General features: G+C 42.4%; 2 protein-coding genes across 11 annotated transcripts in view; one reads left to right on the forward strand and one right to left on the reverse strand.

Annotated features, from left to right (window-relative positions):
• The window catches only part of Ppfibp1 (PPFIB scaffold protein 1), a 122,736-nt gene that overhangs the window by 50,051 nt on the left and 56,554 nt on the right, over positions 1 to 16,131 (reverse strand). For all 10 annotated transcript variants that reach the window (XM_090319213.1, XM_090319205.1, XM_090319197.1 and 7 more), the window contains 2 exons: positions 3,768 to 3,866; positions 1,516 to 1,721 (listed from right to left, as the gene is read on the reverse strand). In XM_090319213.1, coding sequence (XP_090175339.1) covers positions 1,516 to 1,721; positions 3,768 to 3,831 — 270 coding nt within the window. In that variant the 5' untranslated portion in view covers positions 3,832 to 3,866. The remainder of the gene's footprint in view (positions 1 to 1,515; positions 1,722 to 3,767; positions 3,867 to 16,131) is intronic.
• Positions 4,007 to 4,680, forward strand: LOC150066231 (U1 small nuclear ribonucleoprotein C-like). Its single transcript, XM_090354275.1, has one exon. It carries the CDS (start codon positions 4,029 to 4,031, stop codon positions 4,533 to 4,535), a length of 507 nt encoding a protein of 168 aa, XP_090210401.1. The 5' UTR covers positions 4,007 to 4,028; the 3' UTR covers positions 4,536 to 4,680.

Raw genomic sequence — 16,131 nt, forward strand, 5'->3', positions numbered from 1 at the left:
CTTAAGGCAAACTTGTACTTTCTGCTGCTTAATAAGAGATAAGAGATAAAATTTGTCTGCCCAGCTTATCTATGATTAAAACTTCCAGAGATTTTAGATTTCAGCCTCCTGAATATAGATTATAGGTATGAGCCACCAGCATTTGGCAAATAGCATCTGTTTTTGAGTTGGATGAATAGAGACAGGTCACTTGGTGAAAACCATCATTTAAAGCCCAACCATTAGAAGTGGAGTTGTAGTTCAGATGGTAGAACACCAGCCTAGAGTGAACATACTAAAGGACAGTGTCTGGGCTCTGAGTTCAAGTCCAAGTACTAACACACACACTTTCTTTTAATTAAATATAAAATAAAACAACCAGGTGCCAGTAGCTCACGCCTTATAAAACTAGCTACTCAAGAGATTGAGATATGAGGATCGAGATTCAAAGTCAGCCTGGGCAGAAAGTCTCCATGAGACTCTTATTTCTAATTAACCACTAAGAAACTGGAAATGGTCCCATAATCCCATGACTAGACCTGAGCAAAAGACCGCAGGAACAGAGCTCAGGCACCGAGTTCAAGTCCCATGACAGACCAAAAACAATTAAATAATTAAATATAAAAGAGCCCAACCCCACAACCTAACTAGAGAACTGGCCCTGACTATACAAACCACTAGATGGCGCTTCATGTAGAATAGCAGCACAAACCTCTACTGATTTGGGGGTCCACTGAGAACTACTTCCAACTGAGAACTGGCAATAAATTCTCCCTAGGAAACTTTCTGTCACTTCTTCTGCTAAAGCATTTGCATGCAAAATCGCAGCTCAGTCCATGTTTCTAGGTAGTATCTGGCAGCCATAAAATAAACAGTAATAGCCGGGTGCTGATAACTCAGGTCTATAATCCTAAACTACTCAAGAGGCTGAGATCTGAAGATCATGGTTCAAAGCCAGCATGAATAAGAAAGCGCATGAGACTCTTAAATTGCAATTAACCAGCCAAAAGCCAGAAGGGGAGATATGGTTCAAGGGGCAGAGCACCAACCTTGAGTGAAAAAGCCAAGACAGTGCAATGGCCAAGTTCAAGTCCAGTAGTGATGGGACTTCTTTTTAAACTTTATTTTTATTTTTTTATTTCATTTTTTTCTCCCTGTACTTGAATTCAAACTCAAGGCTTCTCACCTTCCCATAGCTTTTCTCTCAAGGCTGCTGTTTTACCACTTGAACCATACCTGCACTTCTAGGTTTTTGCTGGCTAGTTGGATATAAAAGTGTGTTTGCCTGGGATGACTTCTAACTTGGATACTCAGATCTCAGGCTCTTGAGTAGCCAGTATTAGATGTGAACTACTAGGACTAGTAGCCAGAAATGGAGCCACAGCTCAATTGGCAGAGTGCTAGCCTTGAACAAAAATCCTCAAGGATAGCACCCAAGCCTAGAGTTCAAGCTCCAAGAGAGGCTAATAATAATAATAATAATTGTAAAATTTTTTAAAAAGATTCATAGCTGAGACAAGTAACACACAGATCTACCATCTGACTCTGCAGCCATTCAACCAGGGTTTCTGCTGTGGAATCTGGGATCTGGCATCGCAAGCCTTCCTTCTCATCCGATTCCATCATCTCTAACAGTCCTCGGAGATCTTCTACGAGGTGCAGGGCTCGCAAACTTCCCATGAATGGAGATGTGGGAGATTGGCAATCAAAAAGCCCATTGGAATATTCCAGGGCCTTAGAACCTGGGTTAAAAAAAAAAAAGTAAAATCAAACAAAAAACACAATCAGTGCAAGAGAGATAAAACATGAACGATGAAATGGTAAACCAATCTATCACAAGGAATACTCAAAACAGGACAGGAAAAAGGGGTGCTCATGCCTGTAATCCTAGCTATTCAGAAGACTGAGCTCTGAGGATCATGATTCAAAACTAGCCAGGGCAGGTGAGTCCAAGAGACACTTTTTTCCAGTTAATCAGCTACACACAGGAAGAGAGGTGTGGTACAAGTGGCAAAGCATGAGCCTTGAGTAGAAAAGCTGTGAAAAAAAAAAGTTGTGAGTAAAAAAGAGTGTGAGTTCAGGGCTGGGAGTTTGGCCTAGTGGTAAGAGTACTTGCCTAGCATGCACAAAGACCTGGGTTCAATTCCTTGGTACCATATACATAGAATCAGAAGTGGTGATGTAGCTCAAGTGGTAGAGCTCTAGCCTTGAGAAAGCCCAAGGACAGTGATCCGGCCCTAAGTTTCAAGCCATGGGACTAGAAAAAAAAAAAAAAGTGTCAGTTTATGGCCAGGAGCATGGCCTAGTGAAGACTGCTTGCCTAGAATGTAAGAAGCCCTGGGTTTGATTCCTCAGTACCACATACACAAAAAGAACCAGAAATGGTGCTGTGGCTTAAGTATTAGAGCTCTAGACTTGAAAAGAAAAAAAAAAAAAAACCCAAGGATAGTTGCCCAGGAGCTGAGTTTAAGCCACAGCAGTGGCAAAAAAAAGAAAGAGTTATGAGTTCAAGTCACAATACCTGCACCAGAAACCTTCAAAGGAACTGGAATCTCTGACGTTTTGTTAATTTATTCATTTTATTTATTAATTTTTTTTTTGCAGTACTGGGGTTTGAACACAAGGCCTGGGCACTCTCCTTGAGCTTTGTCAAAGCAAGCACTCTACCACTTGACCCACAGCACCACTTCTGATTTTGTCTGTGTATGTAGCATCAAGGACTCAAACCCAGGGCTTCATGCATGCTAGGCAAGCACTCTACCACTAGCCCACACCCCCAGCCCTCTCTGACATTTTTTTTTTGTCCTAAAGCATTTTGATTTGTGTTGAATATTCGTTTGGTTTTCTTTTTTATTTTATTTATTTATTATTTTTGCCAGTCCTGAGCTTAAGCTCAGGGCCTGAACACTGTCCTTGGATTTTTCTCAAGGCTAGAGCTCTACCACTTGAGCCTCAGCACCACTTCTGGCTTTTTCTAAGTATGTGGTACCAAGGAATCGAACCCCGGTCTTCGTGCATGCTAGGCAAGCACTCTACCACTAGGCCAAACTCCCGGCCCCCTCTCTGACATTTTAAAAATGAAGTTTCAAAATAATTCTGGAAAGCCTTGAGCTGAAGAACTCAGGAACAGCACCCAGGCCCAGAGTACAAGTCCCAGGACCAACAAAAAAATTATAATAATAATTCTGGTAGAAATTGGAGAATAACAAAACCACTGGGAGCTGGGCACTGGTGGCTCACTCCTGTAATCCTAGCTACTCAGGACACTCAGATCCAAGGATCAAGGTTTGAAGCCAATCATGAAGGTCCATGACATTCTTATTTCTAATTAATCACCAAAAAGCCTGGAATGGATAGAGCACTAGCCTTGAACAAAAAAGCTCAATAGTGCCAAGGCCCTGAGTTCAAGCCCCACGATTAAGAAGAAAACAAAACAGTAAAACACTGGAAAGAACAGTGAAAGGCTAGGGGAAAGATAAATGTAAGGGCCCAGCTTTCAGCAGAAAGAGATCACCTGCTAGCTGGGTGTGGCAGCTCACGCCTGTGATTCTAGCTACTCAGGAGGCTGACATCTGAGGATGTTGGTTCAAAGCCAGTCCAGGTACTAAAGCCTGTGAGACTTTTATCCCCAATTAACTACCAGAAAACCCAAAGTGGTGCTCTGATGCAAGGGGTAAGTCAGTAGCCTTCAGCTAAAGAGCTCAGGGACAGTGCCCAGGCCCAGAGTTCAAGCCTCAGGACCCACCAAAAAAAAAAAAAAAAAAAAAAAAAAGAGCGAGAGAGATTACCTGCTATAATACCATCCATCTGCTCCAAAGCCGCGGCCAACATATCACTTGCATCACTCATCATTTTCCTATTTGTCCGGGGCAAATTCCAACCTTGATCTGAAAACAAATCATGATGATTTCATTACAGGCTTTAAATGATGCCTGCGTGCTAGTGGATTTGCTGTGTGTGTGCACTGTCAAACAGGCCTCACGGTCTCCCTTAGCTCTTTAGCTCAAAACTGCACTCTACAAACTGAGGGCAACGGCCCACGCAGCAACATGCCCAAATTTTATTGTGACTACTGCGACACATACCTCACCCATGACTCTCCATCTGTGAGAAAGACACACTGCAGTGGTAGAAAACATAAAGAGAACGTGAAAGACTACTATCAGAAATGGATGGAAGAGCAGGCTCAGAGCCTGATTGACAAGACAAGACTGAGCATGGTTCCTGAGCTGCTTTTTGTTCAAGCGGCTGCATTTCAACAAGGGAGCATACCTCCCACTCCATTCTCTGCTCCTCCTCCTGCCGGGGCAATGATCCCACCACCTCCCAGTCTCCCAGGTCCTCCTCGACCTGGTACGATGCCAGCACCCCACATGGGAGGTCCGCCAATGATGGGCCCACCTCCTCCTGGGATGATGCCCGTGGGACCTGCTCCTGAAATGAGGCCACCCATGGGAGGCCACATGCCAATGATGCCTGGGCCTCCAGTGATGAGGCCTCCTGCTCGTCCCATGATGGTGCCCACTCGGCCAGGAATGACTCGACCAGACAGATAAGGAAAGGGGGGCCTCTATCAGTTTTATATTATTTGTTCAAGTTCATCAGGAGATAATTGTGCTGAGACTCCAGGTATTTTCCAAGTGCATGACAAAGAAGACTTGCTTCCTTTATCAAGATAATAGATTTGGAGGAGGAGAGAAGTGGGACAAAAAGTACAGATTTCATTTGTATTGCGAAATGTGAAAATAAAACTGTCAGCTCTTTTAGTTTAAAAAAAAAAAAACAACCTGCACTCTACCACTTGAGCCACACCTCTACTCCATTTTTGGCCATCCATTGGAGATAAGTCTCACAGATCTGTCTGCCTGAGATGGTTTTGATCTGCAGTCCTCATATCTCAACCCCTGAGTAGCTAAGATTTTAGGTGTGAGCCCCCAGTGCTAGGCTGTGTCTGCTTATTAGCACCAATTGGCAGTGGCACAGAAAGAGAACTGCAGAGGTGGTGGGGGGACTGAATATACAGGGTTAGTCCATCATCTCCTGTGGTAGAATACTACATCTGTATCCACATTGGTTAATAAGTAAGATTCTCCTCTTGCACTCAAAGTTCTGTAAAGTCAGTAGAGGGCTAGGATGTAGTTCAGTGATAAAGCATTTGCGCCAAGCTCTGGGTTTTATTTAAACAGGTACCAGTTAACTCATGCCTGTAATCTTAACTATTTAAGAGGCTAAAATCTGAGGATCAAAGTTTGAAGTCTCTTGACAAGGAGTAGGTATTGGCTTAAGGATCCCTCTTGGATACCAAAATTCATGAAAAAAGTTTCCAAAATCCATACTGGCTACAAAATGACATCATTTGCAGAGAATCTATACGTTTCAATCTTCTCTAGACAATTTGTAACACTTAATACAATGTAAAACATGTGAAAATAATTGAGATTTAATAAAATGCCTGGACCTAGTATAGGTGTAGAAGAGATATATTATACAGAACACAGACTATATCTTTTAATATATAGTACAGACATAATTATTTAAAATGTCTTCTATGTGCAGGTGGTTCAATCTGTGGATCCAAATGACGAAACATACAAAATGCACATTTTTTTTTTTTTTTTTGCCAGTCCTGGGCTTGAGCTCAGGGCCTGAGCACTGTCCTTGGACTTTCTCAAGGCTAGAGCTCTACCACTTGAGCCTCAGCACCACTTCTGGCTTTTTTCTACGTATGTGGTACCAAGGAATCGAACCCGGGTCTTCATGCATGCTAGGCAAGCACTTTAACCACTAGGCCAAACTCCCAGCCCACAAAATGCACATTTTAACAACTGGTATTCTGTAATGTGGCAACGGCTACCATGTCCTGTCCTGAGTACCACTAATGGTCTCCCAATTACCTAAATTATCTATACCTTTCTTTTTGGTGGTACTGGGGACTAAACCAAGGGCCTTGCTCATGTAAATAACCACTATCAATAAACTATGACATGAGTCAGTTATTTATAATTCTTAATCATGACAGGTTTTTATTTATATATTCTCTCTCTCCCTCCCCAATATTGGCTCAAAGAGATTTTTTTTTTTTTTTTTTTTTTGCCAGTCCTGGGGCATGAACTCAGGGGCTAGGCACTATGCTTGGACACTTTTTTCTCAAGGCTAGCGCTCTACCACCTGAGCCACAGTGCCACTTCCAGCTTTTTTCTGAGTATGTGGTACCTAGGAATCAAAGCCAGGGTTTTGTGCATGCTATACAAGCACTCTAATACTAGGCTATTCTCCCAGTCCACAGAGAGATTTTTAAGGGAGTAAAATCTCATTTAATACAAATGCATAATAAACTATGATAAAAATATATGATGAAATTCATTAAAACTGCAAAATAAAAGATATAAAAATAAGCCAGGCATGGTGGCCCATGCCTGTAATCCTAACTATTCAGGAGACAGAGATCTGAAGATCTGGGTCAAAGCCAGCCCGGGCACTAAAGACAGTGAGACTCTTACCTCTAATTAACCACTAGAAAACTCAAAGTGGGGCTGTGGTTCAAGGAGTAGGGTGGTAGCCTTGAGCTGAAGAACTCAGGAACAATGCCCAGGCCCAGAGTTCAAGACTCACAACTGACTCCACCCCCTCCCCCCCAAAAAAGATAAAAATAAAAAGCCAACCAAGTTGATGCAAAGGAATATTAAACTCTCAACTTTGCTAGGTATGGTAGGTCATATCTGTAATCCCAGCTCCTGGGAAGTAGAGATCAGACTGAGCTATAGGCAAAGTTAGTGAGACCCCATTTCAAACAAAAAGCTGAGTGTACTGGAGCCCACCTTCCGGCTTGAGCAAAACATGAGAATGAACCTAAGAAAGAACTAAATTTTAAAAAGGATGTGGCTCTGTAATATCTCAGCCACTTGATGAGGACCTGAACCCCCCCAGCAACAGAGTCACCAGCATTCAATGATCAGAGCTAGAAGTCATTTTAATAGCAGCATAGCAGCTAATCTCCACTTTGGGGCTGATAGAGAGCAGCCCTGAGCTTCAGTGGGACTGAGCTTTTAAGGGAAACACACAGGTGGCCCTCCCTGTGCAATGCCTACAGCCAATAACCACAAGAATGGAACCACACTCAGGAGGTTGGGACCACTCACAGGTGGCCAAGCAAGTTAAGCACTTTTTTTTTTTTTGCATGTCCGGGGCCTTGAACTCAGGGCCTGGGCATTGTCCTTGGGCTTTCTCAAAGCTAGCACTCTACCACTTAAGCCACAGCACCACTTCCAGCTTTTTCCTTCTCTATGTATGTGGTACTGGGGAATTGAACCAGGTCTTCGTGCATGCTAGGCAAGTACTCAAACCACTAGGCCAAACTCCTGGCCCCAGATTAAGCATTTTTATAAACACAAAAACAGAATTTGGCAGCCAAACCTGCTAGGTTCTACTCAAGTGACAGAATGCCTGTCTGTGCAACCAAGCATAAGGTCCCAAGTTACAGATTCCAATGCTGTCAAAAAAGTCTTCAAATTTCTTAAATCTAGAGAAGGCAGTAAGGTTGATGTTTGGGGTTGCCAAGACTACTTAGAAAACTAGCAAATGCTGTGTAACTAATACATATATTCATCAGTGACTCACACTACTGAAGGAAAATATCACTCACCATAACACCACAGCACAGGATGCAGTCTAAGCTCAATGTCAGAGCTCAAAGCAGTAAATCCCTTCTTCACTGGGAGGTGGAAACTTCAAAGTATTGTTCTATTTGAAGGTATCCTGAGTAATACTGGTTTTCCATCCCAATAAATTAATAAAAATTGGGCCGGGAGTTTGGCCTAATGGTTAAAGTGCTTGCCTAGCATGCATGAAGACCCGGGTTCGATTCCTTGGTACCACGTTACATAGAAAAAAAAAAGCCGGAAGTGGTGCTGAGGCTCAAGTGGTAGAGCTCTAGACTTGAGAAAGTCCAAGGACAGGGCTCAGGCCCTGAGCTCAAGCCCAGGACTGGCAAAAAAAAAAAAAAATTAATTTAGAGAGATCTTAGGAATGCAATTATTTAGGGTAATATACTTGGATTTCAGTTAGGAGCCAGCCTGGGCAGACAAGCCTTCAGATTCTTATCTCTAATCAACCAGCAAACGCAGAAGTAAAGGTATGGCTCAAGTGGTATTGCACTAGCTTTGAGTGATTAAAAAAAGCTAAAGGATAGCACTCAACCCAAGAGTTCAAGCCTCAGTAATGGCATGCACACGCATACACAAAGGTAGAATGCCTATCTAGCAAGATTAAAGTCCTAGATGAAGCAAGAACCAATAATGACAGAAAAAAAATTGATAAAGTAAAAAGATTCCACAGAAATATATTTCAAGTGTATTGAGGACTCATTTAGAGCACAGTTGAATGGGATACATGCCAGGGAATGTTCCAGCAGTGGGTGTGGCATGTCAGGGATGTTGGAATACCACAGTCTTTTTCCATGGTAACTGACTAATTCCTGTTTAGGTCAAGCAGGCTTCCTGATCTTTCTGTGAAGAAAATAAAGGCTAGTAGGAAAACCAGCCAATTTTGTTGCATTTTAGTGTGGCAGATATTTATGCTCTCAGCTTGATGTAGTAAATGGGCTTGAAATTGGGCCTTGAATATTTTACAACAGAGTGGAATAAGAAAGACTCATCAAAGAATCTCCCTGTAACTGATGCTGGGGGCTTACTCCTGTAATCTTACCTACTTAGGAAGCAGAAATATGAGAATCCTAGTCTGAACCCAGTCTGAGCATGAAAGTCCATGAGATCTTATGGTCATTAACCCCCAAAAAAGCCAGAAGTGGAGCTGTGGCTCAAGTGGTAGAGCACCAGCCTTGACTAAAAAAGCCAAGCAAGAGGAAGAGGAAGAAGAACAAGAGCCGGGTACGGTGGTTCACGCGTGGTTCATGCCTAAAATCCTAGCTACTCAGGAGGCTGAGATCTGAGGATCAAGGTTCAAAGCCAGCCCGGGCACAAAAGGACCTGAGACTCTTCTCTCCAATTAGCCTCTAGAAAACAAGAAGTGAGTCTTGGCTCAAGGGTAGGGAGGTAGCCTTGAGCTGAAGAGCTCAGGAACAGCACCCAGGCCAAGTTCAAACCCCATAACCCACCCCACCCCCCCAAAAAGAAAGAAAGAAAGAAAGAAAAAACGAACAAGAACTGAAATGCAACACTGCAACACTGAGCTGGGTGCCAGGAAACTCCTATCTGAGGATAAAGGTTCAAAGCCAGTCAAGGCAAACAAAACTGAGACACTGCCATCACAAATTAACCAATAAAGAGCTGGAAGTTCAAGTGTGCTCAAGGGATAGAGGACTTGCCTTGAACAGAAAAGCTATGTAAGTGCTCATCGTTCAAGTTCCAGCCTTGGTGTACACACACACAGTAACAATGAATTAAAAAGAAACAAATTGTCTTCAAATCAAATGCAAAACTATAAGCAATCAGCAAATTATAGTAATATTTACTCAAGGATTTTTTTTAAGGGACAAGGCTAAGCGTGGAAGTGCCCTCCTGGAAGAGGGCACTTAGAGATAGAGGGTACAGTCATTAAAAGAACATAAGGATTGGAGCCAGGAGTGTAGCCTAGTGGTAGAGTGCTTGCCTCGCATGCATGAAGCCCTGGGTTTGATTCTTTGGTACACATACATAGAAAAAAAAACAGAAGTGGTGCTGTGGCTCAAGTGGTAGAGTGCTAGCCTTTAGCAAAAAGGTCTAAGAACAGTGTCTTGGGTTCAAGCCCCAGGACTGGCAAAAACAAAACAAAAACAAAAACCCCATAAGGATCCGTGAGTAACTGTTTTATATACAAGGAAATTGCCTAATAAAATGTCCAATTTTCATTTTTAGCCAGTGACTCATGATTAGCAAGAATCGAGGCCTCCTCCTATTATTATTATTAGTCTTCTGCATCCAGTCTCTAGGCCATTTCCACAACTGCAAGTGTGTGAGATTAAAGAATGTCTTACCTGGGGCCAGGAGTTTGGCCTAGTGGTAGAGTGCTTTCCTAGCATGCACGAAGACCTGGGTTTGAGTCCTTGGTACCACATACATAGAAAACGCTGAAAGTGGTGCTGTGGCTCAAGTGGTAGATCTTTAACCTTGAGAAAGACCAAGGACAGTGCTCAGGCCCTGAGTTCAAAGTCCAAGACTGACAAATAAATAAATAAATTAAATTAAAAAAAAAAAGAATGTCTTATCTGGCAAGTTTGTAGGCACTGCCACAGAATAAAGTCTGAGGGGCTTTAAGTGCTCAAATCTAAACCTCTTCTTCTTCCCTTTTTTGTTTTTGTTTTCATTTTTGGTGTCAGTCCTGGGGCTTAAACTTAAGGCCTGGATGCTGTCCCCTAAGTTTTTGGTGTTCAAGGCTAGCACTCTGCCACTTGAGCCACCACTCTACTTCTGGCTTTTTTGGTACTTAAGACTCTCTGGCCAGGCTGGCTTTTAACTATGGTCCTCAGATCTCAGCCTCCTGAGTGGGTAAGATTACAGGTGTGAGCCACAGGAGTTTGGCTCTGAACCTCTTCCTCAGTTATTGTTGTAAGTGTTCCCACATGGGGATTTGAACTCTAAGCCTCCGCTCACACTTGGCTTTTTTGATCAAAGCTAGTGTTTACTACTTGAGCCATTGCTCCTGTTCCCCGAACTTCTTCAACAATGAAACACAGGAACTGAGCAAGTCTCATAGATGTAACTAAGAGATTTGAGACATGCATAGATGATATGATCCTGGCCACACCAAGAACAATTTCCACAGCTCCTGGGTGAAGTTTTTTATATGCTGCATCATCATCATCATCATCATCATCATCATCATCATCATCATCATCAGTAAATCACTGGGAAGGTCCTTGTTCTTTTTTTTTTTGGCCAGCCCTGGGTGTGGGCTCAGGGCCTGAGCACTGTCCTTGGACTTTCTCAAGGCTAGCACTCTACCACTTGAGCCTCAGCACCACTTCCAGCTTTTTGCTATGCATGTGGTACCAAGGAATCGAACCCAGGTCTTCATGCATGCTAGGCAAGCACTCTACCACTAGGCCAAACTCCCAGCCCAAGGTCCTTGTTCTTTAAGGTCAAAGCAGACTTTTTAATTTGGTGGCAAATGAACTTGGTCAGTCAAGGTTACCACCTGTGCAGGTTCTGATACTGCCCAGAGCTGCTTTGCTTCCTGCTGTCTCCAATACCTATGCCTACTTTCTAGCTTTTGTCTTCATAAAAATACCATCTTAAATTTGGCAATGGTGGCTCACATCTGTTACCCCAGCTACTCAGGAGACTGAGATGTGAGGGTCCATAAGACCCTTATCTTCAGTTAACTACCAAAAAGCCAGATGTGGTTCAATGATACAACTCCAGCCTTGAGGGAAAAAAAAAAGCTGAGTCTGAAGGCCTGAGTTCAAGCCCCCCAAAATAAAGACTTCCAGAAAGCAGTGTGTAGTATTCAGTGATAGACTTGTTTCCAAGATAATATTTGAGAAGTATAATAACCATCAGAATTTTAGTAGCATTAAATGGTATATGTTGCATATAAAATTTGTAGTTCTCAAATTCTCTACAGTAACATTCCTGACCAGAGTATTTTTGGTTAGACCAGTGGCTCTGAAAGTAATCTCTGGTGAAGCCTGATGCCAGGAACCAATATCTGTAATCTTAGCTATACAGAAGGCTGAGCTGAAGATCAAAGTTCAAAGCCACCCTAATGTAGAAAAGTCCGTAAGAGTCTTATCTCCAATGAACAAGCAAAAAACCAGAAATAAAACAGTGGCTCTTGGAATAAAAAAAAAAAAATCAAACCCCAAAAGACACCCCTAGGCCCTGAGTTCAAGCCCTAGTACAGGAACCAAAACAAGAATAAAGGAAAAAAGACATCCCCTAATGGGAAACTAAATGGGAGAAATAAAGGAGGAAGAAGGGGGGGTACCCATGGTTCACACTTGTAATCCTAGTTACTCAGGAGGCTGAGATCGGAGGGTAGCAGTTCAAAGCCAGCCTGGGCAGGAAAGTCTGTGAGACTCTTATCTTCAACTGACCACTAGAAAATCAAAAGCTGTGACTCAAAGTGGTAGAGAGCTAGCCTTGAGCAAAAGAGCTAAGGGTCAGTGCCAAGGCCCTGAGTTCAAGCCCCATAATAAAAAAAAAAAAATAAAAAAAAAAGGAGGAAGGGGATCCTATCATACCATCTAGGCTCTCCAATTAATCTCATCATAATTCATTTTTTTCAGTTTTCTTTTTTTGAGGGGGACAGTCCTTGGGCTTTCTCAAGGCTAGTACTCTATCACTTGAGCCACAGTACCACTTCTGGTTTTTTCTGTGTATGTGGCACCTAGGAATCAAACCCAGGACTTCATGCATGCTAGGCAATCGCTCTACCACTAGGCCATGCTCACAGTCCCTAATTCATGTATTTTTGATCAATTAAAACATCAAACTCATTAAGAGCAGTGAATTTCCAAGCCTGGTCTCCAGACCAGCATAACTTGTTACATATATAGATCCTCAGGCCCTGCCCAGATGTTCTAATCCCAGAAACTCTGTGGGTAGATCCAGAAACCCGAGTTCTCACAAGTCCTCTGGTGACTCAGAGACACACTCACATTCATGAACCACCAACAGTAATCAACTGCATTCACTTCCTATCAGCGGCCATCTCTTCACTGCATTTTTTCCTACTTGTTGTTTGTGCCAGTATGAGGGCTTGAACTCAGGGCCTAGGCATTGTCTCTTAGTTTTCTCCCTCAAGCCTGGCCCTCTACCCTTGACCTATAGCTCCACTTCCAGTTTTCTAGTGGTCAGTGGAAATAAACTATGAACTGAGCTGGTTTAGAATATCAATCCTCAGATCTCAGCCTCCTCAGTAGGTAAGATTACAGGAGTGAGTCCTCAGTGCCCAGCTATAATTTTCTTGGTGGTGAAGAAAACAATTGTATTCAGTACTAAAGTGTAGTCCCCTCCTTGGGTAATGCTCTCTTATGGACTCACTCATCTCCAAAGTTGGATAACTAGGATTTCTCAGCTAACCTGAAGTTTACCAAGAGTCAGCTGTGGCACTGATTCTCTGGCCTTGAGGTTCTGTGGCTCTCAAGGTCTCTTGTACCCTAAGTTCTACATTTACCTCAGGTATCCTACCTTCTACATGAATCCATCAAAGTCTCAAGTATATAGATAGGGACATCCCTACGAACAGTGCTCGTTCTAGACCCAATTCCAACTGGACTGATCCAGTAGGAGCGTGTCTGTGCGTGTGTGTGCGTTTGTGTGTGTGTACGTGTGTACTAGGGCTTGAATTCAGGGCTTGACTGCTGTCCCTTAGCTTTTTTGCTCAAGGACAGTGCTCTTCTACTTAAGCCACTTCTGGCTTTTTGCTCATTAATTAGAGATAATAGACTCAGGGATTGTTCTGCCTGGGCTGACTCTGAACCACAACCTGGGATTCAGTTAGGAATACAAGGAATGAGTCATCAGCTCCCAACAGGAAACCTATTTTCTTTTAAAACAATATTTGGTTTTACTGTTATTATTAAGCAGTTTTACAGAGAGGTTACCATTTCATAAATCAGGTAATGAGTATACTTTGCTTTCTTCCAGTTCTCCCTTCTGTCTCTGTCCATAAGTCACAACATACGTCCTTTTCCTTGCCATGTACACCCTCCGTCCCTCCTTCCCTCCCTTTCTGCATCCCTACACTTTTGAAAGCCCATTCTTAAGGCTTATTAATATGCAAACTGTCAAAAGCTTATATAAATATAAGCAAAACTGAAACCTGGAAGGAAAACATCCAAATAGTTATTTCATCCAAACAACATTATTTATAACTAGAGTCATACTGTATCCAAAAACAACTACCGCACAAGATTCCCCTACAAAGTCAGTACAGAGGTCCCACCCTTCTCCACATCCCCAAAATGACTGAGACAGATCCAAGGTCAAAATACTAATTATAAAACATAGCACATAATAGGAGCAGAAGAAAGAGACAAATGACCATATGTGTGTATGTGTGTGGGGGGAGGTAGTACTGGGAGTTGAGCTCAAGGCTGAGTGCTTGCCATCGCTTAGATTTTCATTCCAACTGATATTGTACCACTTGAGCCACACCTCCACTTCTCCCTCTTTGCTAACTGGAGATAAAAGTTTCACTTTTTTTTTCTGGCTGAGCTAAGTCTGAACTGTGATCCTCAGATCTTAGCCTGCTGGGTAGCAAAAGCCACTTCCGGCTTTTTTCTATGTATATGGTACCAAGGAATCGAACCCAGGTCTTCATGCATGCTAGGTAAGCACTTTAACCACTAGGCCAAACTCCTGGCCCAAGTGATTTTTTTTTTTTAACTAAAGAATTTATTAACATTGATTTTTACATCAGATTTCAAATGACATGTTAAACAAACAAGTATTCAAGAAGGGAATCTCTACATACAATCACTGGCACTTAGATTTTAGAACATAATTAAAATCAGGCTGAGGGTTTGTATGTCATAGGTACATATTAATCTATGTAATAAAACATTATGTCTAGTCATAAATTTTTATGTTTATGTAGTTGTGTTTATATTTCCAATACCATGTCCATAGCATTGGATACGCAAATATTGAGACCTCACTCTGAGAGGTGATTTTTAATATTGTTGTTGAAGGAGTAATAACTTAAAAAAAAAAGAGAAATGACAAACTTTCCTTTCCTTTTCTTTTTTTTTTTTTTTTTTGGTGCCAGTCCTAGGGATTAAAAGTGGGACCTGAGCACTGTTACTGAGCTTTTTGTTCAAGGCTAGAGCTTATCACTTGAACCATAGCTTCACTTCCAGCTTTTTTTGGGGGGTAGGGGAAGGATCATTGGAGATGACAGACTTTCCTCCCCAAGCTGGCTTCGAACCACAGTCCTCAGATCTCAGCCTCCTGAGCAGCTAGGATTATACACGTGAGCCACCAGGGAGCTTGGCTTCTGCATCCTTCCTAATAATTCATGACCACACTGGCAGCCTATCACAAGTCCACTTTGGAAAATGAACTTTCTTCCAAGGCTCCAAACTGAACGGAGACAGTACAAAACATAAAAGCATCTATTCACAAATACAGCAGGAGATTCAAACCAGAGGCAGGGAACTCCCAAACATACTTAATTTTACTTAGCCTCATGGAAATGTAGAGAAAGCTTTGTGCTATAAAGAGCTCTGGGCAAGCTATAATTATCAAAACAGCTTGGTACTGGCACAAGAACAGGCCTGAAGACCAATGGAATAGAAGTGAGGACCCAGATATTAAACCACAGACCTATGGCCACCTAATCTTTGACAAGGGAGCCAAAAAAATAGAATGGAAGAAAGACAGCCTCTTCAACAAGTTGTGCTGGCAGAACTGGTTAAGCACCTGCAGAAAACTAAAGTTGGATCCTTCTTTGTCACCTTGCACTAGAATTAACTCCAAATGGATCAAAGACCTGGAGGTAAAAGCTGACACACTGAAAACTCTACAGGAAGGAATAGGAGATACACTAGGCCTCCTTGGCACAGGTCGAAACTTTCTTAATAAGGACCAAGAATCACAACAAATCAGAGAAAGGCTGGATAAGTGGGACTGCATTAAACTGCGGAGCTTTTGTATGGCAAAGGACATAGCTAGTAAACTAATCAGGAAGCCTACAGAGTGGGAGAAGATCTTCACCAACCAAACAACGGACAAAGGCCTCATATCTAAAATATATCAACAACTCAAAAAATTGAATCACTCCAAAACTAATCTCCAAAGTAACAACCATCCCATTAAAAAATGGGCCAAAGACTTAAAGAGAGTCTTCTCTGAAGAAGAAACAAAAATGGCCTATAGACACATGAAGAAATGCTCCACATCTCTGGTCATAAAAGAAATGCAAATCAAAACAACACTAAGATTCCACCTCACTCCAGTTAGAATGGCCAGGATCAGGAAAACGAATGACAACAGATGCTGGAGGGGATGTGGCCAGGAGGGATCACTACTACACTGTTGGTGGGAGTGCAAACTCGTTCAACCACTATGGAAAGCAGTGTGGCAGTGCCTCAAAAAGGCTAAACATAGAGCTCCCCTATGACCCAGCAATTCCACTACTTGGCATTTACCCAACCATCCAGAAACAAGGGCATACTAAATCCACTAGCACAACAATGTTCATTGCAGCACT

Source organism: Megascapheus bottae, chromosome 2 (genome assembly GCF_031878675.1).
Source record: "Megascapheus bottae isolate mThoBot1 chromosome 2, mThoBot2.hap1, whole genome shotgun sequence".
NCBI lineage: Eukaryota > Metazoa > Chordata > Mammalia > Rodentia > Geomyidae > Megascapheus > Megascapheus bottae.

Excerpts from the sequence above, each read along its gene's own strand:
- LOC150066231 (XM_090354275.1), top strand. The coding sequence starts at position 4,029 with ATGCCCAAATTTTATTGTGACTACTGCGACACATACCTCACCCATGAC.